Source organism: Talpa europaea, assembly GCF_964194135.1.
Source record: "Talpa europaea genome assembly, chromosome: 2".
Taxonomy (NCBI): Eukaryota; Metazoa; Chordata; class Mammalia; order Eulipotyphla; family Talpidae; genus Talpa; species Talpa europaea.
In genome coordinates this window covers 67,961,737-67,989,247 of record NC_140068.1, presented here as the reverse complement: position 1 = coordinate 67,989,247, position 27,511 = coordinate 67,961,737, and the positions used below count along the sequence as shown (strand labels likewise).

The following is a 27,511-nucleotide window of genomic DNA, read 5'->3' as shown; positions in this document are numbered from 1 at the left end:
ATGTTCTCCCTCCGCGGTTGTGGCCGCTCGGTCGCGGCTTCCTTAGCCAAACAGCACCTTCCGTTGGCCCGATTTAGTGCTGATAGCGCGGCTCCCCGTAGTCCGCACTTCGACGTGGTGGTCATCGGCGGGGGACACGCCGGGAGCGAAGCAGCCGCCGCTGCGGCTCGGTGCGGCTCGCGGACCTTGCTACTCACGCACCGCGTGGACACGATCGGTGAGCGGGGCAGGGGACTGTGTTGTTCAGACAGCACGCAAGCTGCCAGTAACCCTTTCTTCCCCTTCTAGTTCCTGAATCTGTTAGGAAGAAAAGAATGACCTTTTATTAACCTTTTGTGTGTGCCTGTAGTGGAGTATTAATAAGTCCCTTTTAAGCGTGCGGGTGAGGACCCACAGCCAGGCAACCCGTTTTATAGCGGGGTTGTTTCGTAACAAATCGACCATCTCTCCCCTACCTAGTGACAATCCTAGCTTCGGTGGTTTTAGCCTGATTTGTGTTCTGCAGGAACTGGCGAGTCTGGGACTAGAAGTCTGGATTCGGCTATTCCGTGAACCACCGATCTTGGCGTGGCGGTGCCTTGGGAAACTATAAGAATCCTTGCTATTAGCTTCTGGTTTCTTTGTGCTGTACCCTTTACTAGCTTGTTGCTTTGGATAAAGAGTGAATTAACATTATTAATTCACTAATAATTAACATTATTAGTAATCGTTTATTAAACGACCGTATTTCCCCCCTCGATGGTTTGTGGAGCCCTTTTGAAGAATGATGCTGCTTTTCAAACTTGGCATTTCTTATTTCTACTATATGTTTGTTTCCCAGTTTGTACTTAGAACCCGGTAGTGCTTAATAGGCAATGGTTGAAAGACCTTAATCAAAAGTAAGAGAGCTCTCTAACATCATCATAGAGACAGGCTAAAACATTTTCTTGTAAAGTATGCATGCTTATCTTTCCTCCTGCATTTGCTTAAGAGTAAGTAGTACTCTTAATAAATCACATAATAAATCACATAATTGCATACTTAAGTACTTTTTAAAGAGTATCATTACGCTTGTAACTGTGGAGAAATATTCATTGTTGATTTAGGAGTACCCGAAGGATTATACTTTGCTTAGTATACATTTAAGTGTTGTTTACATTTTTAGAAAAAATTAAGAATTGATACTTATTTTCAATAAAAGGTTTTTCGTTTGTTTGTTTATTTATTTATTTATTTTGTGAGACCCTCGCTGGTGGCCGGGGAACGAACCAGCGCTGCAGAGGTTGCGGGCAGCCTCGCAGCCCTGCGCTCAACCGCTGTGCCAGGGGAGGCCCTTCGTTTGTTTCTTTTCTTTTCTTTTCTTTTCTTTTCTTTTTTCTTTGTTTTTTTTAATTTAAATTTTATTTTTATATTTCCCATATAATTACAACCCCCTTATTTTGACCCCAATCCCTCCTTTCCCCGCCCCCCGCCCCCATAGAGTGTCTCTGGTTCATAGTTGTTTGTTGATTTTGATATTTTCTTTCTTATAGTTATTCTTTTTCCTGGTCCCTTATTTAAGTTTTCTAGATTCCTGCTATGAGTGACACCATCCGGTATTTTTCTTTTTCTTTCTGGCTTATTTCGCTGAGCATGATCCCTTCCAGCTCCATCCATGTTGCTGCAAATTTTTGAATGCTGAGTAATATTCCATGGTGTATATGTACCACATCTTCTTGATCCAGTCATCTATTTTTGGGCATTTGGGCTGTTTCCAAAGCTTAGCTATTGTAAATAGTGCTGCTATAAACATAGGGGTGCAGGTGCACTTTGGAATTGATGTTTCTGTGTCCTTTGGGTAAATATCTAGGAATGGAATTGCTGGATCATATGGAAGCTCTATGTTGAGTAGGTCCAGAAATCTCCACACAGCTCTCCATAGTGGTTGGACCAGTTTGCACTCCCACCAGCAGTGCAGGAGAGTTCCTTTTTCTCCACAACCTTGCCAACATTTGTTGTTGCTAGTTTTTTAATATGTGCCATTCTCACTGATATAAGATGGTATCTCATGGTGGTTTTGATTTGCATTTCCCTGATTACAAGTGATGTTGAACATTTTTTCATATGCCTGTTGGCCATTTGCATTTCCTCTTCAGAGAAGTTTCTTTTTAGCTCTTCTGCCCATTTTTTGACTGGATTATTTTCTTTGTTGTTGTTGAGTCTCATCAGCATTATTAAAATGGCCATCCTACCAAAAGCAATATACAGATTCAATACTATTCCAATCAAAATTTCAATGTCATTCTTCAAAGAAATAGAACAATTATCGATGAAATTCATATGGAATCACCAAAAACCCCAAATAGCCAAAGCTCTCCTGAAAAAAAAAGAAGGGAATGGAGGCATCACACTCCCAGACTTCAAACTATACTATAAAGCCATAATCGTCAAAACTGCATGGTATTGGAACAAGAACAGACACACAGACCAATGGAATCGAATAGAAAATCCAGAAATAAATCCACAGATTTATGGTCAACTAATCTCTGACAAAGGAGCAAAGAATATGCATTGGAGCAAAGAAATTTGTTCAATAAATGGTGCTGGGAAAACTGAGTCGTTTGTTTACTTTAAAGAAAAGGCTTTGTGAATATACCAAGCAAAATATCACCTGCAAGTGGTTGATTATAAACTTTGATGTGAAAATGTCTGAAATGTGTCCTCTCTAAAAATGGGAAGGGGGTTAGTTAAAAATACTACGAATAGCACAGAATAATAGTTGAAGGCGGGGAATCATTGGGTGATGTCATCTCACATTCCTCAAACAAAGCATCATAAAGAAGAGTGTTTATCAAATTAAAATTGTATATGAGAGGAAGAATAAAATATATATAGCTGTCATTCCTGTTGTTACAGCAGGAAAACTGTTACAGAAAATCAGATAACTTGGCAAAAATAACAGAGCTTATCAAGTTGGTAGATCTAGGAATTAAGCCAGATCTTGCTCATGCTTATCATAGCTTCCCTATGGCGATAATAAAAACTTTTGGAGAGCTTGATAGTGACCTGTTGCTTTGTGGATGTTGACACAGATTTCCTACCCCTTACCTCCTATAAAGTCCTTTGAGGTAATTAACATTAATTTATACCACTAATTAAAATAGGGGATCTTAAAAGGGTAAATATGAAATATGTATTCTACTTTCAAGAATTTTGTAATTTAATTTTTCCTGCAAAGTGTATATGGCATTTGTGGAAGACATAATTGTGGAAGACAACAGTGAACAAGGGACTTAAAAAGTATGCTTAAAAGTATACTTTTAAAAGTATGCTTGAGGGCCTTCCTGGTGGCGCAAAGGGTTAAGCACCGCGCAGCCTCTACAGCAAGAGTTTGATCCCCAGCCCACCAGGGAGAAACCCACATGGTGCAGCAGACCTCTCCTGACTCACCCACTGCTCCCCTCAGCAGTGTACTTGGGTCAGTCTGCCTATTCTGTTCCCTACTCTGTCTCTGGTGAATCTTCTCACCCCCTGCATCTCTGGCCTGTACTCCAGCTCTTATATGCATAAATAAATAAATCTTTAAAAAAATAAAAAGTATGTTTGATTTGAGAAGGTTTTATGAGGTAAGGATTTCAAAACCACATCTACAGGAAAAAGCAACCTAATGAAATAGTAAAATTATGCTTCAAGGAAACAAGTCAAAAGAAATTATAGGCAATGGTTATCTTTCAGGATAGCTTGAATAACTCTTTTATGTCATTGACACTGGGATTTTTTTACAGTGTATTTTCAAGGTTTGTTTTTTTAAATATGATATGAGATGAATCTAGTTACTGTATAGACATTTCCCTATTAAACACTCACTATGTACAAGTTGCTATATATTTATTTTGTTTGTGATTGCTCTTAGGTCAGATGTCCTGTAATCCTTCCTTTGGTGGCATTGGAAAGGGGCATTTAATGAGGGAAATAGATGCCTTGGATGGCCTGTGTTCTCGAATCTGTGACCAGTCTGGTGTACATTACAAAGTGTTAAACCGGCGTAAAGGACCAGCTGTTTGGGGTCTAAGAGCTCAAATTGATAGGAAACTCTACAAGCAGAATATGCAGGTAAGAATAAGGCATGAAAGCAGGAGACTAGTGATAGCTTAAACTGTCATGTGTCAACTTGCATTCTCTTTTGACAGAAAGAAATCCTAAATACCCCACTGCTTACTGTTCAGGAGGGAGCTGTAGAAGATCTTATTCTTACAGAACCAGAACCAGAGCACACAGGAAAATGTCGTGTCAGTGGTGTTGTTTTGGGTATGTACTGGTTATAGATAACAATTGCATATCAAACTGCTTGTGGGAAACTTATTTTAGAGCAGAATGTATAGATGTTTTGTTTATTTGAAGAAATTGTGTTTTTACTTTACAGATAAGGAAAATTATTTCAAAAATACCGTTTTTCTTCATTTTGACCTTCATGAAGCAAAAATTCTGGGTTCCTCTGTACCATCCAAGTGTTGGATTTCATAGCCTGCATGTCTTTTTCTCCTAGTCTTTCTGTTGTAATTTTCATTTTTCCTAGTTCTGACTCAAAATTTTTTAATTTTTATTTTACAAGATTATTTTATATATACTTTTAAAGAGTTATGTATTAACGTTTTCCCCCATCACCAAGGGTGGAGGCCCTTTCTACCTCCACCATCCATCTTAATCTCAGAAACTTCATTTCCTTTATTAGCTTCTACTAGTTTTTATAGGTATTTGCTTTGTCATATCATCCACAGTATAAATGTACAACATTTGCATTTGTCACTCTGACTTGCTTTACCCTACATAGTTCTCTTGAGCCCTTCATTTTGCTATAAATTTGCAACATTTCATCTTTCCTTATGGGTGAATAGTATTCCATCACATGGATGTGCCACTTCTTTATCCAGTCCTCTCTCAGTGAGTACTCGGGTTTTTTCCATATCCTAACTGTTGTAAATGGTGCTGAAATGAGCAATGTAAAGCATATAATTTTTTGAGTGGATGGTTTGATGTCTTTCAGATAAATGCCCAAGAGTGGGTTTTCTGGGTCATGTGATATTTCCATCTTTAGTTTTTTAAGTTAAATTCAGATTGCTTTCCATAATGTTGCTCTAGTTTATATTCCCACCAGAAGTATAGTCAGGTTCCTCTTTCTCACATCCTCTTTCACACTTATTGTTGGAGGTCTTTTTATTATGTGTCATTAGCATGGGTGTGAGATGATATTTCATTGTAATTTTGACCTACGTCTCCCTTATTAAAAGTGATAGTGAACATTTTTCCATGTATCTATTGGCCCTCTGGATATCTTCCTCTGTGAATTGTCTGTTCTGATCTGCATTCATTTTTTTCAATCAAAATAACATGTGAATTTTTAAACATCAAATAGAATTTAAATTTTTTTTTTTTTTTTTATCTCCTGGCTGGTATTCTCCCAGGTTTTGGGTCATTTAAATTTCCTTCCAATTTACAAATTACTTTAACATTTCTAAGGGACACAGGTGTGTCTTAAATTGATAAGTGGCGTGTCAAGCATCACTTACAGTACCAGGAAAAGAATCCGCAGTCTTTAATTTTTATGTCTAATTGACTTCAGTTGAGGTGTAGTCAAATGTATATTATTTCTTAATTTGGCATCTTCCATTTAAGAGGTCTTATTTTATATGTATCAGAGTCACAGGTGTGAAATTAGTCACTGGGAAGGCTAACTGTTGCAGATAGAATTTAAATTTTTATATTGAAAAATAATTTTGTCTCTCTCCATATTTAACCATTTCAACTTTTTTTTGCTGTCACTTCTCATATATACCTCCATATTTCTAAACAATATAATTGTATTTTTATTTTCTAAATTATCATTCTTAGGCATTATTAGAATTTTTTATGGTAGCTCTCTTTAATAATTTCAATAATATAAATACTGTCAACCAAAATTTATGGCTTAATTTTATTGGGAGGGTAGAGCAACATAATGTAAGGCATTGTTCTTTAGAGATCCAAGTGGTGATGCTTGTTCTCATATATTGCTTTGTTTTGCTTTGGGTTAATCATTGCTGTATTATTATATTTTAATCATTGTTTATTTACCCATACACTTGTTCAACTTTTCCATGAGAAAAAAAATCTATCATTTTCTCGAAGCTCAATCTGTGAATTCTGATTTTTTTTTCTTGGATACTTCGCTCCCAAAGATAATCAGTTACCACATCCTCCCACCCCCACGTGCTATAATCAGGACAATTGATCTCTAGACTTTCTGCACAGATGTTATTTTGACACTTCCTTTCTCTGCTCTGCTGTGTTGCATCATCCCTTGTTTCCTGTCACTCCAGTCTATCTCTCTCTTCCTCATTTTGCTGGAGCATATCTTCTAGTAACTTCCTAAGAAAAGATGCATTGGGGGTACCGTTTTTTGAATCCTTACATATCTAAAAAAATATTTTTTTCTTTAACTTGACCTTTAATTTGACTGAGGAAAGAATTCTGGTTTAAATATATTTTCCTCTGTCTCTGGAAACTTCTGGGATCTCATATTTATGTTTTTGAAACTTTAAAATGATGTCTCCTAGTGGCCTTTGTTCATTCATTGTGGTTAGGAACTAGTGTTCCCTTTCAATCTAGAAATCTGTGTTCTTAATTTCTGGGGTATTTTATTATTTCTCTATGCATTTCTTTCTGTAACTCTTATCTGTTCCTGAGTTGGGTTTCTAGATTTTTCTATTTTTATTTTTTGTCATCTTGCCATATCATCTTAAGAGATTTCCTAACTTTATTGTCCCAAATCTTAGTAATGAATTTTTTTAAAGGTTTATTTATTTATGCATACAAGAGCTGGGGTACAGGCCGGAGATGCGGGGGGTAAAAGAATTCGCCAGAGACAAAGTGGGGAACAGAACAGGCAGACTGACTGAAATACACTGCTGAGGGGAACAGCGGGTGAGACAGGAGAGGTCTGCCTCGCTATGTGGGTTTCTCTCTGGCCGGCCAGGTATCGAACTCGTGCTGCAGAGGCTGTGAGATTGCTTCATAGTGCGGTGCTTAACCCCTTGCGCCACCAGGGAGGCCCCGTAATGAATTTTTTAAATCTATGATATTTTTCATTTGTAAACTACCCTTTTCCCCCTGATTATTTGTTTTGTTTAGCATCTTGCCCTTGATCTCTGAATGTAATATTTTCTCTAATCTATGTAAGGATTTTCATTATGGATTTTTAAATTTCCTTCTGTTGTATATATTGTTTATACAAATTTCTTTATTCTCTTTCTTTAGTTGAGCTGCTTTCTTTCATGTACACAGAGAAAGTACATGTGTTTAGGGAACTTAGGTTGTCTATTCAGATTTTTAAATGATGGCACCAAAACAATGAATGAAAGATTTGTGTATACACAGTTAATTTTATTGCTTGGTAAACTCTATAGTTTGGTGCCTAATTGTGGGGGGGCGGGGAAGTGCTTGTTTTTTGGTTCTGAAAAATTTAACATGTTTATATTAGTTATAAAGTTGAACTGCTGAAACTGTTCATTGAGACATTTTGCCTTTCATTAATGTTTCATGTTCCCACATTAATATTAAAAATTCACACACAAATGAAAATGGACTGATTTCTGGCCAATAACTGATTTCTGGCCTCTATTTTCTCAATTGCAACCATATATTTAAGTACCTTTTAACCCCCATGGAGGGGAAAATCAAACATTCAAAACTACCAATAACAGGAAGAATAGAAATTTTTTGTTTTTGAGAATGAATGTTTCCCATTGTAGTAGATTCTTAAGCATGTTCTCCATGTGTACTACGTGCTAGCTGGATGTCTTTTGGCATAACTGTTAGACATTTGGCATGGATAGCATCCAGACTGGTGGCTTCAAAAAGGCCTACCAGATTGGCCTTACTTGCCTCCAGCAAAGCATCAGTAACTATATGCTGGAAGCACAGATCTGTTGACGTTCTGAGTGTCAAAATGGATATTTGTGAATTAGACATTCTGAAAAGTCTTATAGTACAGAGTGCCACCATACCTGACCAGTAATGATGAGGTTTCTTCAGCCCTAGAGTAGAGGGCGTACCCTGGTCAGCAGCTTCTGTAGCCTGTTGTTTTCTTCTATACTTGACCACCAGTGGATTTACAGGCAGTTAGCTTTATGCTAGCCATTTACAGAGATTTACTTACGCCTTCTTTAGCTGGAGCTCAGCAAGGTAGATGATGTGGCTGGCATTAGAGAGCCATGGTGGTGAGGCTGTGGCTGCCCACACTGTGATCTGGACTGTTTGTTGGGCAACTAGCAAATAGCATTGTCTATTAGTTCTCAGGAGAAGAATTAATCTTTTGCATAAGGAACTAGAATGCCTACTAGCATTCTAGGAACAAAATTGTAAGAGGGGCGGTGCTGGAGACTCTCATCATTTGGGATACTGCTCTTAATTCTCCTGCATAGTTTTTCTTAGAGATTTATTAATTTTCTGAATAGGGAATACATACATGGACAATAATTCAAAGGTGACAAAAGAATGTAAATTGAAAAGGTGGTCTTCGCTCTCATCTTGTCCCCAGCAAACCGTTTTTTCTCCTCAGGAGTGTTACTAGTTTCTTATGTAGTCTTTCTATCTGGATATGCCTATGCATACACGTGTCATCATGTATACATCATCATGTATAGCTCTTCCTTTCACATGGGAGTAGCATGTTAGACACAGTGCTCTGCACTGCCCACCCCCCCCCCAACTTAATCTATGTTTGCTGTGCTTTCGGAAGTCTGTCTTTTTTTTCAGTTTTTGTCCTGGTAATTACCTTTATAGCTAATTTATTTTTATATATATAGTGCTTAAGCTTCCCTTTTTTTCTGTCAATGTAAACAGACCTCTCTATGAACAATTAGGTCATAGTTTTCATTTTCTTTTTTCCCCTTGCCTCCTTTTCTCTGATGTAATGATTATATTATATTATTTTTATTTTATTTATTTATTTATTTATTTAAAAGATTTGTTTGTTTATTTATTTATTTATTTATTTATTTATTTATTTATTTATTTATGCAAGCACTGAGTACAGTCAGAAGCACGGGAAGGTGAGAGAATTCACCAGAGCCAGAGAGGGGAGCAGACCAGGCAGAAGGACAGAAGTACACTGCTGAGGGGAGCAGCGGGTGGCAGGAGAGGTCTGCGTGCCATGTGGGACCCTCCTCCGGTGGCCAGGGAGCAGCCAGGGATCAAACTGGCACTGCAGAGGCTGCGGGCAGCTTCGCAACCCAGCATTCAACCTCTGCGCCACTGGGGAGGCCCGATTATATTATTTTGATTAATGCAGACCTTTAAATTTTTGGTACTTCTGTTACTTAATTTGGTACCTTTAAATGCTATTTTTACCCTGTCTATATTTTATAGGCCCAGCAATACAGTTTTTTATTGTGCTAAAATGTACATAACATAAAACTGCCATTTTAACGATACAGTTCAGTCTGTGAAGCACATCCAGTGTTATGCAACTCTCAGCACTGTCCATTTCTCGTACTTTTTCTTCATCCTAAATTGAAACTGTGCATTAAACAATACCCAAGTACCAAAAGAATAAAGCTCCATTAAGATCTGACTCTACACAAACTTTTTATATGTAAATTTCAACTATTTCTCTCATTTTCAGCCCCAAACTTCATTCCAGCATCTCCTCACTTCTCATTCTCACTTTTCCAATTTTATGAGCCTTTGCAGGGCAAAGTGTCTTATCTTCAGATTCTCTTTGTTTCTTTCAATTGTTGCCAGTTTTTCTTTTTCCCTCATTTTATTGACCTGTCAATCAGTTACATAAATATACAGTTTTGGGACTGCATTGTCACCCTCCATCAGAGTTCCAGAGCCAATGTCCTATCACTTTTGTTTTGTATCCTCCACGCCTTCCCCCCTCGTCCCTACTGATAACCAGTATATTGTCACAGAGCCTAAGAATTATTTTTGCTGTGCTTTGCCAATTTGTTTTCTTTGGTTATTTATAGTCCACAAATGAGTGAGAGCATCAGGTAACTGTCTTTCACTTTCTAGGTTATTTCATTTAGTATACTCAAGATCCATCCATTGTGTACCAAAACACACTATTTCATCCTTTTTAATAGTTGGATAGTATTGCATTGAGTACATATTCCACAAAATTTCTTTTTTTTCTTTCCACAAAATTTCTTTATCCAGTAATCTGTCTCTGGGCATTTAGGCTCCAGGACTTGACTATTCTGAATAAGGCTGCTATGAGCATAGGTATGCATAAATCCTTTTGTATTAAAGTTTTCAGATTTTTCAGATTCTTGATCATTCTTCCCTCTGCTAGATCAACTATCACTCTTCAACTACTTTCTGTCAAAGTGGAAACACTTTTTTTTTTTGAGGTAACACTGGTTCATAATACTATATATGATTTAGGGGAATCAGTTCATACCTCTTCAGATGTATGGAAATTTCTATCTTTTGACAAGTTCTTTTCCATACCTTTTTTGTGCCTTTATTTCATTTTCTTGGCATTTCAGGTAGGAGAGAAAATTATGTGAGATAGTTTGTCATATTTAATCAAAAGTCTAAAATTAATTTTAAAAAGTAAAACTAACTTTGCAATGTTGATATGATCTTAGGAACATGTGAATTAGATATTCTCCCAATATTTTTTGGTACTTGAAATTGATAACAGACAGTCTTCTTACTCATTAAAAATTCTTTCTCAGGTCTCTGAAGACAAAATTTTTCTCTAATTCTAATGTAAAATAATCACATTCCAGTTTGATTCTTGGTAACAGAACACAATTTTTATTCTCTCCTACCACTTAGTGGATGGAAGCACAATATATGCTGAGAGTGTGATTCTGACTGCTGGGACCTTTCTGAGAGGTGTGATTTTAATTGGACTGGAGGTGCATCCAGCCGGACGTTTAGGAGATCAGCCTTCCATAGGATTAGCTGAGACTCTGGAGAAATTGGGGTTTGTTGTGGGAAGATTGAAGACTGGGACTCCCCCCCGAATTGCCAAAGAGTCCATTAATTTCAGCATTCTAAACAAGCAGATACCAGATAACCCATCTGTACCATTCAGCTTTATCAATGAAACAGTGTGGATTAAGGTAAGGTAATTTATGCAAACTTGACTATAGTTGATAATGGCTGTTCATAGCAGGATATAACCTAACTTTTTGTTGTGTTTGTAATGCATTCTACATCACTATTACTTAGGTGCAAAAAAAGTAGAATCTGGAACAGTTCCTCAGTCTGTCATAATTTGACTAATTTGGTGTTTCCCCATAAGTTCTTAAATTCTATTGCTTCCAGTAACTTTAGCTACTTAAACCTTTGGAAACAATTTCAGACCTACAGAAAAGTTGCAATACTATTTATTTTTTTTTAAACTTTTTTTTTTTAATAGAGGCATGTGTTTTTTTAATTTATTTATTTGTTTGTTTGTTTTGTTTATACATGCACTGGGTACAGTCAGAAGCGCGGGAGGGTGAGAGAATTCACCAGAGCCAGAACAGGAAGCAGAGCAGGCAGAAGGACCGAAGTACACTGCGGAGGGGAGCAGCGGGCGGCAGGAGAGCTCTGCGCGCCATGTGGGACCCTCCTCCGGTGGCTGGGTTGCAGCCGGGGATCGAACCAGCATCGCAGAGGCTGCGGGCAGCTTCGCAACCCAGCGCTCAACCACTGAGCCACCGGGGAGGCCCCTGCAATACTATTTAAATAAACTCCTACAAACCATTTAAGTTCACCCTTTATTAATATCTTACCATATTTTTTCTCTATATATGTATATAGAGCGAGAGCCATATAGGTCATATAAATACATGCACATTTATTCTTGCTCTTTTTTTTTATATGATGTCAACTGATCTTATTTTATTGTTTTATTATTTTATATATTTTTTACATCATTCTTCATTTTTGTACAATGTGTACTTTCTCCTCTCAGGTGTAGTCCCCGTGAAATTCCCACCACCAATTTACCAGTGCACCATCACCATAGTCCCTTGTGCTCTTCCCACCCCTGTTTTGATCCTACTCCCTCTCTCCCCCTGCAGAGTGTCTCTGGTTTATAGTTGTCTGTTGATTTTGATTTTTAATTTATTTTAATTACTTTTTTTTTCTTGATCCCTTATTTGTTTCCTCTACATTCCTCCTATAAGTGAAACCATCTGTTATTTTTCTTTTTCTTTCTGGTTTATTTCAATGAGCATAAATTCTTGCTTTTTTTTTGAAGAAACATTCAATAACACATTGTGGAAATGATGACCCTTTACCTCTAAATACTCCAGTTTAATCTCTCAATTAAGCGCAAGGATAGCTTACATTCGCCTTGATGCAAAGATGAAATTCAGGGACTTTCACAATGATATAGTGCTGTAAACTAGTGTAAAGTCCATAATCAGAATTTTACTGATTGTCCCAACATTGTACTTTATTGCATTCTATTTTTTACCTATTTAGGAGCATGTATTGCCTTTAATGGTCATTTCTCTTTAGTGTGAAACAGTTCCTCAGTCTTTCATGATAGTGATATTTTTGAAGAGTACAGACTACTTTTGCCTATCTTTTATTTATATATATATATATATATATATATGTATGTATGTATGTTTAGAGTTAAGGACTAGTAACTGGTGATCCTAGTGTTTGGTGAGTGTTATCCTAATGAGTAGTTCCAAAGAGTCTGTTATTTTGAATAAGTCATTTTTATATTTTTGCTTTTATATTTTGCATTGATAATATTTTTTCTAACTTTTTGTTATAATTTTTCAAGTTTACAAAAAGTAGAAAAAAAATAGCATTGTGAATCTCTGTGTCCATCTTCCGGCTTCGATAATAGCATTTTGGCATTCTTGTTTCATCTTTCCTCCTCAAAACTTTATTCTTGCTGAGTTTTAAAGCAACAGTCCCAGAATCACATCATTTCACTTACAAATAATTGGGTATATGTTTTTAACAGATAAGAACTTAATAAAAGTAAGCCAAGCATTTTTGCATATTTTAGTGTGTATAATATTAAGTTCAGGTCCTGTGTGGGATTTATTTGAATAAAGGACATACTAGTAGAGCAGCAAAATAGTGTTGTAACTAGCTCCTATGTTTTAGCCAGAAGATCAGCTTCCATGTTATTTGACTCATACCAACCCTAGAGTGGATGAGATTGTCCTTGAGAACCTTCACCTTAATAGTCATGTTAAAGAAACTACAAGAGGACCCCGGTAAGGACAAAATATCAGTGTACAATTACTTTGCGGATTGATATAAACCCTCTTTTGTTTATTCAATTTTTTAATATCACTGTCCTACTCTAGATACTGCCCCTCCATTGAATCAAAGGTTTTACGTTTTCCAAACCGTTCACATCAGGTTTGGTTGGAACCTGAAGGAATGGATTCTGATCTCATCTACCCACAAGGGTTATCTGTGACACTGCCAGCTGAGTTACAAGAGAAAATGATCACATGCATCAGAGGCTTGGAGAAAGCTAAAATGATTCAGCCAGGTAAAGAGGACCACAGCTGCTCTTCAGTTTGAACTCAGGTCACTTGAGCAGACAGTGAAGAGATCTTATGACAGTCAAAATTGCTTAGAGCCTCTGAAGATAAAGCCTAACATCTCTGCATTTGGTCTTCCTTTTTGAAGAGCATTTAATGATAATTTTTACATCTCTGCCTGGAGGCAAACCCAGCTCTGTTTTAACTTACTTTGTGCCATTTATCCTTTGGTCAGGTTATGGTGTTCAGTATGATTACTTGGACCCTCGTCAGATCACTCCTTCTCTTGAGACACGTTTGGTACAACGGCTCTTCTTTGCTGGGCAGATAAATGGCACTACTGGTTATGAGGAAGCTGCAGCTCAAGTAAGAGATTGTTCAAATGTTACTGTGGACAAAAAGGGTGTTCCTTCTTTGAACCTGTTATGTTAACTCCAAAGATCTTAGATAAAACTCATAAGTAATGAAAGACATTTCTGTTTCTAGGTGTATGGAAATGGCTTCTGTATACAATAGGATTTTAAAAATAATTATGACTTATTTACTCTTTTCTGACTCCTATATTGGATTTTTTTTTTATTAGGTTTATTGTGTTGCTTCTGAAGCTTTTTTAAAAAAGAAAATTTAGTTCTTTTAACATAATTTTATTGAAAATTATCATTATTCCTTTTAAGTGGGAAGTTATTTTTACTTGTAAATGGGAAATGGCTAAAAAGTCCTACAGGTGATGTTTTTTTTCTTTTTTATTGAGGTTTTTATTGGTTTACAGCATTGTAATCACAGGTGGATTTTTTTTTTTTTTAAAGATTATCCCACATACGGAATCAGGAAATTAGCTACTTTGAAAACAACAATTCATAGCCTTCTAAAGTAATACATTACCCATAATTGCTTTCTGAATATAGATCATATCTTCATACCCTTTGGGGCAGTGCCCATGCTGTGTTTTCCAGGTAGTGCTCTGAATAGGATAGCTCTTTGTTCAGTTCATAATGGCCTTTTAACGATTTCAGTACTCTTGTAGGGTGTGATAGCTGGAATCAATGCAAGTCTCCGGGTCAGATGCAAGCCTCCTTTTGTCATTAGCCGAACAGAAGGCTACATAGGAGTTTTAATTGATGACCTCACCACCCTGGGTACCAACGAACCATACCGCATGTTTACCAGCCGAGCAGAATTCCGTTTATCACTGCGCCCTGATAATGCTGATAGCAGGCTCACTTTTCGAGGTAATTCTTCGCTGCATCCTGCAACCATATTTACTCCTCTTTAAACCCTCTCATTATATTCTCCCCCTCCTTCTATAGGATACAAGGAAGCTGGCTGTGTTTCCCAACAACGATATCAAAGAGCTACTTGGATGAAATCTTCTTTAGAGGAAGGCATTTCTGTGCTAAAATCCATTGAGTTTTCAAGTTATAAATGGAAACAATTAATCCCAGAGGCTTCCATAAGTACTGGCAAAAGTCTTCCTCTCAGGTATGCATTTTTAGTTTTTAATGTGGGCCTTTCTCACTTTTTATGGAAAAATGTGATCATTTCAGAGACATTGCCTATAGACTCCTACCTACACATTTTAAGTGAATGTAGCTTTCTCTTGGCTTCTTTTCAGGGTTCTTTAAATGAAATTTATCTTTTTATTACATATTAAAAAAAAATAATTCTAAGGGCCTCCCTGGTGGCGCAAGGGGTTAAGCACAGCACTGTAAACCTATCTGCAGCCTCTGCACCAGGAGTTTGATCCCCAGCCAGGCAGGTGATCCACGTGGCACAGCAGACCTCTCCTACATTGCCCGCTGTTCTCCTCAGCAATGTATTTCAGTCAGTCTGCCTGTTCTGTTTCCTACTCTATCTGGTGAATTTTCTCAACCCCCATTCCTCTGGCCTATACCCCAGTTCTTGTATGCATAAATAAATAAATCTTTAAAAAAAATGATTCTAAGTTTTTGTTTTTTTTTTAAATATAATCTCTGTGTTCCCATTCAGTTCTTTTGGCTTTTCTAAGAGAGTTAGTTCCTTTCTCTTATAGGCATGGAGCAATTACAGTGACTCATCTTGTTTGTGAATTATGCTAAGGAAACCTCTTCGATTAAGCCAAGGGTTATGAATTCTCTGAACCTGCTAAAAATTCCCATACTGTATTTGGAGTTGGGGGGGAGGTTGGTCTCTGTTTTATTATTTTGATTATATGGATTCTGAGTCTAAATGACATAAATTTAGAGCTTTTTGCTTCAAAGATAAGTTCCCAAGGATCTTATATAATTCAAAATCTACCTATTTTACCACTGTTTTTGCCTATTTAAAAAAGAATGAGCTAATTAGGGTGGTGGGGATACTCCGAGCATAAATCTACAATCATTGTAACACATATGGTGGCACTTTACCTTACAACTGTGTCGCTAGTATATTTTTCCATTTTTAAAAAGGCTTGTGGGGCCTCCCCTGGTGGTGCAGGTGGTTGAGCGCAGTGCTGTGAAGCTGTCTGCAGCCTGCAGCGCCAGTTCGATCCCGGCTGGCCGTCAAGGGTCCCACATGGCGTGGCAGACCTCTCCTATCGTGCCCACTGCTCCCCTCAGCAGTGTGTTTCGTCAGTCTGCCTATTCTATTCCCCACTCTGTCTCTGGTGATCCTCTCACCCTCCAGCGCATCTGGCCTGTCCCCCAGTTCTTATATAAATAAATAAATAAATCTTTGAAAAAAAAGGCTTGTGGATTTAAAGGTATATCTGTTTTAATGCTGCTTTTTATTATTCCTAATTTATCCTAGAGTAAATGAAGCTTTTGTATATTTACAGAGCTCTAGATGTTCTGAAGTATGAGGAAGTTGACATGGAATTGTTGGCCAAGGCTGTTCCAGAAACCTTGAAGAAGTACACTAAAAGTAGAGAGCTAGCTGAAAGATTGAAAATAGAAGGTAGAAACTTTTTGCTTAAGATGCTTGTATGTTCTCTTTTCCATTTGTGCAAATTATGAATACACAGCTAACCCACTGAAATCTCTATGTCAAGAGGAACATGATTACCATTAGGAGGCTCAGTGTAGGCTCTGTGCCTGGGGTTCTTAGCTAGCGTGTCATTTCAACACCTGAGAGCTTGTTGGGACTGCAGAATCTCAGGCTACAACCCAGCCACTTAGTGAGCATCTGCATTATAACACATGGTGGGTTCTCATTCTCTTGATCAGTATATTGACTACTACATTTTTAAAAAATGTTTTTCATTGTGAAAATTTCATAAACATGAACAGTGATACTGAGAATAATACAGCTTCTGGATTTTGATAGAAGATGTTTTTTCTTGGGGTGGGAAATTATGTAGAGAAAAAGGCAGGGAACAGAGTGAATAGGAAAAATTGGATGAAGATACATTATTGAAACACAAAGTTCATTAGTAAACTCCTTAGGGACTAGCAAAGGTGGTAAGAATGCTGCATTCCTTCTAATACTGGCATTTTCTTTTAGTTCTCGAGTCTATCACATTGGCTTTATATGTAGCATGATCCAATTGCTGCCTATCATCCTATTGTGCAAGTTAACAAGAATCAAGCAACAAAAGGAAACTCATAAAAACCCTAGAATCATTTTTCCAAGTGTCCAGATACTAGAAATATACTAATACATAAGATGTAATGTTGGCCTTTTATTTCAGCGTCATGATTTCTTATTTAGTAGAAGTTACTTTATCGAATATTAAGTCTGCAAGCACTTGGGGAATGGTAATTAAATTTTATATTTTAAACTTGGTTGTAACTTTATGTTGTTCATTAAATCATAAGATTAAGATTAGAGCAATCCAGAATAATTATCTTTAACTTATAGAAACCCTGACTCCAGCCAACAGAGTAACTACTATTTTGCCTTGTTCTTTAAAGACTCAGGCGTCTATAAAAATTTTAATTTATATCCAGGGATTGAAAGAAACCACACTAGGCTAAAATATGTATATCAGGTGTTTTCAACATCACTATTTGAATCTTCCCACTAATCAAGTTTTGGAGGGAATAAGTCAATTTTAGATTTTCTTTGTATTATGTCTTATGTTTAGCTATTATATATTGGGTTGTTGGAAAAGTCATGACTTTTTTTTTTAAGATTTATTTATTTATGGGCCTCCCTGGTGGCGCAAGGGGTTAAGACGCAACCTATGAAGCTATCCACAGCCACTGCGGCACGAGTTCTATCCCCAGCCAGGGAGCAACCCACATGGCTCAGCAGACCTCTCCTGACTTGCCCGCTGCTCCCCTCAGCAGTGTATTTCAGTCGATCTGCCTGTTCTGTCCCCCGCTCTGTCTCTGGTGAATCCTCTCACCTCCCACACTTCTGGCCTCTACCCCAGTTCTTGTATGCATAAATATGTAAATATTTTTTAAAAAGATATATTTATTTATGCATATAATATCTGGGATACAAGCCAGAGGTGTGGGGCATGAGAGGATTCACCAGAGACAGTGGGAAACAGAATAGGTGGATTGACTGATGTACACTGCTGAGGGGACCACTGGGCAAGACAGGAGAGGTCTGCTGCGAAATGTGGGTTAGCTCCCCAGCTAGGGATCGAACTGTTGCTACAATGGCTACGGATAGTTTCATGGTGCTACAACTTAACCCCTTGTGCCACCAAGGAGGCCATGATATTTTTTCTGATTTTCAAGCAAAAATGCACCATGACTTTTCTGACAATTCAATATCTGTAAGGTTAAATAAATATACCTTTAATATATACATTACCTCCTCATTTATATTCCATGATTTCCTGAAGAATCTCTTCATGAGTCACAAAATTGTATTATAATTTGCTGTGCTAATTTGTTATTGTAAAATAACAAATATAATAGCTGGGATACAGGCCAGAGGTGCAGGGCATGAGAGGATGCACCTGAGACAGTGGGAAACAGAATAGGTGGATTGACTGAAGTACACTGCTGAGGGGAGCAATGGGCAAGACAGGAGAGGTAAATAAATAAATAATTTTAAAAAAATATTTATTTATGCATTCAAGAACTGGGGTAGAGGCCAGAGGTGTGGGAGGTGAGAGGATTCACCAGAGACAGAGTGGGGGACAGAACAGGCAGATCGACTGAAATGCACTGCTGAGGGGAGCAGCGGGTGAGTCAGGAAAGGTCTGCTTAAAAGAAATTGTTATTGTCGGGCCTCCCCGGTGGCGCAGCAGTTGAGCGCTGGGTTGCGAAGCTGCCCGTGGCCTCTGCTGCGCCGGTTCAATCCCCAGCTGCTCCCCGGCCTCCAGAGGAGGGTCCCACATGGCGCGCAGACCTCTCCTGCCGCCCACTGCTCCCCTCAGCAGTGTACTTCGGTCCTTCTGCCTGCTCTGCTCCCTACTGTGGCTCTGGTGAATTCTCTCACCCTCCCGCGCTTCTGACTGTACCCAGTGCATGTATAAACAAAAAACAAACAAACAAATAAATAAATAAAAAAAAAAAAAAAGAAATTGTTATTGTAAAATAAGCCCTTTATATGCATTATTTCATTTAATACTTAGAACTGTCCTGTGAAAGATGGGTATTAGCATTATTGTCTTAATTTTACAGATAAGTGTTAACTTCCCCAAGATCACACAATTAGTGAGTGGCAGAGCTAGAATTTGAACCTAACTTACCTGACAGCAAGGCCTTTATACTATACTTCACAGCTTTCTTGAGATGTCATGAAAGCATCAGAAGTCATCCAGGTCAGCCCTTACAAATTCTAGGTAAAGAAGCAAAAGCACAGAAGAGTAATGATGTGCCCATAGTGAGAGGATAATTCATAGATAGAGCCAAATCAGAGCTGTTGATTTTCTGGCTACCAGTCAGGTAATGGAAGCCAATGCTCTTGAAACTTTTAAAGAAGACTTGCTTTCTTAAACAGAAAAGAATGACCACCTCAGTGTAGGTGGGGTTTTTTTGTTGTTGTTCTTGTTTTTAACTTTATATTCAAACATTATAATATTTCAGATATGCAACATGTGTATACTACATTGTTCCTTTTTTAATCCAGAATGTGTTTATTGGAATGGTTTTCCATTCATCAGGAATGAGGGTGTTTTTGATGCTGCTTTAGTGAAGGAGCATTCTTCTGTAAACCTTACATTTCCTCCTGTAGGCTGGCAGAGGACCGTGGAGCAACAAATACACAAAACTACTGTTTGTACATGTCTAAAGACAGTGGTGATTTTATAGCATCCTGGGGCATTTCATATCCATGAAGTAGGAATTTGGGTTCTGCACCAGGTATTTCTTCTTGTGTTTCCTCTTCTAAAGAGGGGAAAGGTCATCACCACTGGAAAAAGCCACATTAAATTTTGGTTTAGGTTTTTTTTTTTTAAAAAGATTTATTTATTTATGCATACAAGAGCTGGGGTACAGGCCAGAGATGTGCGGCAGGGATGGTGGTGAGAGGAATCACCAGAGACAGAGAGGGGAATAGAACAGGCAGACTGACCAAAATACACTGCTGAGGGGAGCAGCGGGCGAGACGGGAGAGGTCTGCTTCGCCATGTGGGTTGCTCCCTAGCCAGCCGGGGATTGAACTTGTGCTGCAGAGGCTTCAGATTGCCTCATAGTGCGGCGCTTAACCCCCGCACCACCTGGGAGGCCCTGGTTTAGGTTTTAAAACAGGTTTTGATTTACTTTTCTTAAGAACAAAATGTTTTGATTACAAAACAATTGCTGGATTATGTTTTTAATTTCACATGTGAGTAAAAACTTAAATTATGTGTTGTCATCTAAGAAAATTCCACTTTTTAAAATTATAGCTTCAAATGAACATAATTCAGAAAACCATTTTCTTGGAGAAACAGTCTATCTTTAGGTTTAGAACTTAAACCCACAGCCTATTGAGAGAATCGTGGCACTAAAATTGTCACTGAAAACAATTTATTTTTGCTTTTAATCTTCCAGATTTTTGAAATGAAAAGGATATACAATAAACTACCATATAAGTGTTATAGTTACTATACAAGATATTCCTTCTTTTTTTTTTTAAAGATTTGTTTATTTATGCATACAAGAACTGGGGTACAGGCCAGAGGTGTGGGGAAGATGAGAGGATTCACCAGAGACAGAGTGGGTAACAGAACAGGCAGATTGACTGAAATACACAATTGAGGGGAGCAGTGGGCAAGTCAGGAGAGGTCTGCCGCACCAGGTGGGTAGCTTCCTGGTTGGGGATCGAACTGGTGCTGCAGTGGCTGCAGATAGCTTCATAGGTTGCATTTTAACCCCTTGCGCCACCAGGGAGGCCCTAGATATTCTTTTTAATCTTAGCTTCAATTCCCTCATCCCTAAAAGAAAACACCTATCCCACCCATCTTGTGGTGTTGAGATAAGTGTTGAATGAAATAATGTATACAAAAGCTCTTTGTGATTTGTAAAAAATTATAAAAATGTAAGTTAACATAATCTGAGTATCATAATTTTGTTTACCAGCTACTTACGAATCGGTGGTGTTTCATCAGCAACAAGAAATAAAGGAAGTTCAACGAGATGAAGCCCTCCAACTGCCAGAAGACCTAGATTATTTAACTCTTAGGGATGTGTCTTTGTCCTGTGAAGTTAGAGAGAAGCTACATTTCAGTCGCCCTCAGACGGTAAGAATATAGGTAGTACATAGAAAGAGCCAGTGCTTTAATTTTTTAAACCTAGATTTAAATAGCCACCTGTTTTATTTCACCACAAAATACTTCTTATTTCATATATCTCTTTCTATGACAGATGTTGGTATGTTTTTATGAGAAATGATAAAGCTTAGCCTAAATAAATAACTCAAAGTCAAGAATTGGGTTGATTGTAATTGTTTGCTAGTTCTAGTCATGTGTCAAGCCATCAGTGCAGTCTAGTATATGTTTATGTCTTAAAAGAAACTACAGTAGGTTAAAATGTAATATATATCAGTGGTTTTCAAATCACTACTTGGATCTATCCCAAGTAGTGATTCTAAGGGTTCCACAGTGTTGCCCTGAGAGCTGCCAGTAAGAAGTAGGGAGCCAAAGATATCCCCCACCCCATGCTTCAGCCTAAATATAGTATATAAGTGTGTGCACATGCATGACTGTAAGCAAGAAGTATAGTATTGTACTTCTGATAACAAATATTTAAATATACATTGGCTATACTTATTGATTCTGACATTTTATAACATCTCTAAAAATGAGTTATGCCTTAAATATTCATGGTGTATCATAATTTAATAGCCATGTTTATTTTGGTATTGGTTCCTAAAATAAAGGGGTACTTTATTTATTTATTGTTCTTTCTATTCATATGCTTTTTTTTTTTCATTTTTTATTGAGGTAACATTGGTTTACAGCACTGTATGTGATTCAGGGTGTAGGGCCATGCTTTTCAGATGTATATTACCACACAACATCTACCCCTATGGTTCCACACCATAGACAATTGGGCCTCCTCCAAACTCTGCTCAGAACCTTCCCCTAAAGAGACATTTTAACAAAAATGTGACCTGTACAAATTTTTGGAAAAAATGTTTAAGGGAAGAGTGATTTCATCAATATTGCATGGCATTATTAGTCATCATGGAAACCAGGCAAATAGACCTTAAATTTTTAAACTCTGTATAGTTCATTTTGGGTTACGTTTTTATAGATAATCATGTGCTGCACTGCCCAAAGTAATAGTAGCCAAATTAAAGTTAAAAATAAAATTAAATTAAAAATTCAACTCTGCTTGTCATTCACAGCATCATGGATGGAGCTAGAAGTAATTATGCTCAGTGAAATAAGCCAGAAGGAAAAAGAAAAATATATGGTTTCACTTATAACAGGAATATAGGGGATCCAAATAAGACATCAGTGTAAAAAATAATAATAACAGTACAAAACACCACAAAGCAAAAACAGACAATTATAAACCAGAGACATCCTGCAGGGGAGGAGGAGGGAGAGGGTTCAGAGGGAGGAAGAGAGGAGCACAGGGGACTGTAGTGATGGTGCACGGGTGCCTTGGGGAAGGAGGTTCTATGGGGACTCAATCTGAGGGGGTAGGGGGAAGAAAATATGATCTAAAAAAATGTAAAAAATGATAAATGTTAAAAAAATGAAAAAAAAGAATTTGAAAGCAAATAAAATGTGAATTCTGTCCTTAAAAAAAAAATTCAACTCTGTGGTGAGATTAGTTACATTTCAAATGTTTAACAGCCACATGTGGCTAGTGGCTATCATATTAGTGTAGTGCATTAATATAGTGCTGGTATTATAGAAAATTGCCATTACCATAGATAGTTCAGTACTGGCCATCAGAGTTCACAGCTCCGTTTCCACCATTCTTAAAGTACAAAAGAGTCTGCCAACATTTGCTACAGACTCATTTGGTAGCAAAACTGAACTGAGCTAGCATGTGATTAAATAGTCTTTATACTCCTTGGAGTGAATATTTATACATTTCACTGTAAAAATATACCTCAGAATATTAGTGAGATTGATTTTAGGGTGCTCTCAGCATGGTGTTAGGGTTATTACATTAGCTTCAATGAAAAGAAAAAGTAAGAACACTAGCATGTATTACTTTTGTGATCTTGTATAAGTCATTTAAACTACCCTAAGTCTCGGTTTTCCTTGTTTGTAATGAAAAACTAACAGTGATCACATTTCCTTTATCTACTTTATATATGGTTGTATTGAAGATATTTTAAGATAATAGTTTGAAAATATTTTGCAAATTATGATACAAATTAAGAGGGGAATAGGCACAATTTGATTTGACATAGCTCACTTGTTCTTTTGTGGTTTTAATCCTTAGATTGGGGCTGCTAGTCGTATACCTGGTGTGACACCTGCTGCCATCATCAATCTGCTAAGATTTGTGAAGACCACTCAGCAAAGACAGGCAGCTATGAATGAATTGACCAAACCTGATCAAAGCTTATGTGATAAAGACAGATTTGAAGAGAGACAGTTATAGATATGGGATAAGAAGTCTTTACAATGTGCACATATTAAAATAACCTTAGGTTATTATGGGTTTGTCATTAATTTATGAAGAGGACAGAGATTATAATTGTGCTGGAAATACCAACTGAGGTGTCTAGTCTTTTTTGTGTATCTGAAAAATTAGTTATAAACTCAAATTATACTCTTAGGTGCTTTAATTCATGGGCCTATTAATATGATTTTGTGCTGTTCATCAAAGAGAGATACAGTGAACACAAATTAAAAGTCTTATCTTTCAATCTATTTTGAAAAGTAGTCTTGTGCTCGGTTATGTTAGCTTAGGAAGGAATTTCAAGCAGTACAAATTCTTTTTTTTTTTTTTTTTTCACTTATTTATGCATACAAGAGCTGGGGTGTAGGCCAGAGGTACTGGGAGGGGGGTGGTGAGAGGATTCACCAGAGACAGAGTAGGGAGCAGAACAAGCAGATTGACAGAAATACACTGCTGAGGGGAGAAGTGGGCAAGACAGGAGAGGTCTGCTGCACCATGTGGGTTAGCTCCCTGGCTGGGGATCAAACTCTTGCTTCATAGTGCTGAGACTTAATCCCTTGCACCACCAGGGAGCCCCAGCACTCCTTTTGTTATACAGTCACAATGATTAGGGTGGGATGACCATCTCCAGTCTTTGACTGGCTCCTCAGACAGCTCAACCTTTCTGGATAGATCAGAGGATGAATATAGCCAAACGTGCCAGAGAACTCTCCTTGTCCCTGAAAATGCCAAGTCAGGTGTCTGATATCAGTCTATGGAGAAGTTCCCATGTCAACTTAAGACAGTTCCAAGGGTGCCTAAGTCACTTCGACTCGAGATCTATGTATTAAGCCTGATTAAGGGTGAAAGGCAGTCAGATATCTTGTAACTATAGTCATATATGGCTGCTTGAATGGAGCTCAATTTTCATGAATTTGTTTCATATAATTTTAGTTTTTCCATGAAATAGTCAAGATCAGTAGCAAGTAAAAAAAATATCTGGATCATTTACCAATGATGAATTCTTTTTGATACTTGATTTAATTATTTCAAAAAATAGAAACTTCTTTTAGTTATCATGACTGTTTCCTGGGCAGAATTATCATTACAGAGGCAATATGGATTATAGTACTATATTATATTTTTTGAAGAAGGTATTTTGTCTTACCTATTTAGCACTAGATGGGAAATACTCTTTTTAACTTTGTTTTTTCTTAGTTAAATACATACATAAAAGCAGTGAATAGTGTGCTTACTGAATACAATAAAACAAAAATTTATCTTGAGAAAACATTAAGTGCTTAAATGCTTTAGAAGTTTCTCTCAACAGCTCTAATTTGGACCTTGTGATACTATTCCTATAAAGAAATTTAAGTTTTCTAATTGTAATTCCAGTAGTAGCTGTCTCATTGAAAAATATTTGATGGAAAACATGTTTAAGTTCTGCTATTCAAATCCATAATTTACAATATGTTAGCTTATACAAAGTTATCTCACTTAAAAGAATATTTTCAAAACTTACTACAGACTATGATGCCCTAGGGAAAAAGCAATTGAAAATGGGGCCTCCCTGGTGGCGCAAGGGTTAAGGTCTCAGTGCTATCAAGCTGTCACCAGCCACTGTTGCCTGAGTTTGATCCCCAGCCAGGGAACTAACCCACATGGCACTGCAGAACTCTCCTGTCTTGCCCACTGCTCTCCTCAGCAGTGTATTTCAGTAGATCCACCTGTTATACTTCCTACTTCTGTCTCTGGTAAAATCCTCTTACCCCCACCCCATCCCTCATCTCTGGCCTATACACACCAAGTTCTTGTATGCATAAATAAATAAAAATAAATCTTAAAAAAAAAAAAGGTAACTGAAAATACAGCCTTACCCTGTCTAGTTACTTCATTGAAATTCCCCAACGGTGACAATAGTCGCCAACAGAAGCTGGAATGAATTTGTAATTCCTCCACCTCTTACAGCTCACACTGCCTAGAAGTTAGAAAAACTAGGTACCAAAGTTCATTTCAACGGGAACACCGAAACAGAAAGAAGGAGACAACTAAAATATTACACATCTGTAAAATGGTTGCTGGTTTGGGGAGGCAGGGAAGATGCAGAAACAGATGTATGCTAATTTAAACCATCATGGCCTTGAATTACTTATAGCCAAAAATTTGGATTTTATTACTGATTGCTTTAAAGTATTTTGTCAATTTTGAGTTTTAGCCTAGGTTGGAATAGCCATGGTTTTTCCCACTTCGGGAAATTTAACTCCTGGAATGCTCTGTCCAGGAGAAGTGACCAGAAATAGCAAGAAAGCCACCAACAGAGAGTAGGGGCTCACTCAGGTACATAGAAGGAATAAATTGAACTGCTTTCCAACTCCAAGGAGAACAAGGTACAACTTTCTTTACTTGTCCCAAATTTAGGTTCATTGACACCAGCTGCCTCTACCAGGCCATGCCACCGAAGTTCATCTTCAACAAGATCACTTGTATACCTGATGTACACTGCTGGGGTTAAGTGCAATAATATATGTAAAACACAACTTCATAACTTGGTGATGAAAATGTTTTAAATTAGATTGTGGTGATGGTTGCACAATTCTGTGAAGATACTAAGGACCATTGAGTTGTACAGATAAACAGTTATGGTATGTGAATTATATAACAAAACTTGTATTTTAAAAAATTAAAAGAATCTATGATTGTCAAACCCTTGAGCATAATTCTTAAACCTGGCTGGACATCAGAATTCCCAATAGAGATTGTAAAAGTAGATGGCCAAGTCTTATTGCAAGCAATTCTTGGCATCGATATTTAACAAGCTCCATAGGTTATTATGATGCCCAGCCAGCTGTGAATACTGCTGGCTTGCTTCCATAAATATCCATTGTTTTAGCTGCATTTGGCAAAAGCTAGATTGCAATTAATTTTACAGCTTGTGTTGGCTCAGGAACCTAGAATACAAATAATCTAAACAGTTTATTGAAGTACTAGAGCAGTTCAGCTGTGGAGAAAACTGAACTTAAATTCTGTAACAGGAATTCAAGTCTTGTTACAGTCTACCATCCAATGATGATTTTTGGATAAGATCAAATTTTTCAAATGTAAGCCCACTTGAATGCCTGCCTAGATAAGTATTGACTGAATTAGACTTAAGCTTTTCTGCCATGGAGAAGAGATACAATTATTTTTATCTAATACCTCATTTTGGCTGTCATAGACCTAAGTCAACATTTTTCAAATTCCTGGCTGCAATTTGAAAGTAATGAATTAAATATTTTTTTTTTATCACAGGAAGTATTATTTGAAAAACTTTTATTCCAGTAATTCATGTACAAAATATATTTCAATTTAAGATGCTTATTTTTTTCTGCATTTTGCATCTCTAAATTGGTGTACGTCCTATAAGAGATGGCATTTTATAACAATAATTGGCAGAATTTGTGCCTTGCAATTGAAAATGTCTTAGATATAGTGAAATATGGCATGCTTATACCATGTTGCAATAGAAAATATATTTCTCGGGCCTCCCCGGTGGCGCAGCGGTTGAGCGCCGGGTTGCAAAGCTGTCCGCAGTCTCTGCAGCGCCGGTTCGATCCCCGGCTGCTCCCCGGCCACCGGAGGAGGGTCCCACATGGCGCGCAGACCTCTCCTGCCGCCCGCTGCTCCCCTCAGCAGTGTACTTCGGTCCTTCTGCCTGCTCTGCTCCCCGCTCTGGCTCTGGTGAATTCTCTCACCCTCCAGCGCTTCTGACTATACCCAGTGCATGTATAAACAAAAAAACAAAACAAACAAACAAATAAATAAACATGCCTCTATTAAAAAAAAATAAAATAAAACAATCCAAATTTAAAAGAACATATTAACATACATAAAAATCACACTTCAAAAATTAAAGGTAAACATTTCTAAGATACACTGTATTTAATATTAGACCATACTCTGTGTGTGTGAGTGTGTTAAGTATGGTATTTCAAGCAATGAAAGGAAACTGAATTTTCTGTATTTCCAGTTCCACAGAACAACCTCAAAGGTATCAAAGCTTCCAAGAAAAAAATCCATGAAAAGTTATATAAAATATAAGAAACCAAGTTCCAAGAGATGCAGTCCCTGACCTCAATATAAAGACTGAAAAAATGTTTT

The 27,511-nt window shown here is 37.4% G+C and overlaps 1 protein-coding gene across 1 annotated transcript; it reads left to right on the top strand.

Moving 5' to 3' along the window:
- On the top strand, positions 1-23,859 carry MTO1 (mitochondrial tRNA translation optimization 1; the record flags this gene model as incomplete). The annotated part of the gene is made up of 12 exons (XM_084227916.1): positions 1-217; positions 3,872-4,071; positions 4,149-4,266; positions 10,786-11,075; positions 13,075-13,187; positions 13,281-13,471; positions 13,699-13,829; positions 14,488-14,692; positions 14,771-14,942; positions 16,258-16,376; positions 20,885-21,045; positions 23,213-23,859. The coding sequence occupies 12 exons, from the start codon at positions 1-3 to the stop codon at positions 23,372-23,374; spliced, it is 2,079 nt and encodes a 692-aa protein (XP_084084042.1). The 3' UTR covers positions 23,375-23,859.
- Between the last annotated feature and the right edge of the window lie 3,652 nt (positions 23,860-27,511).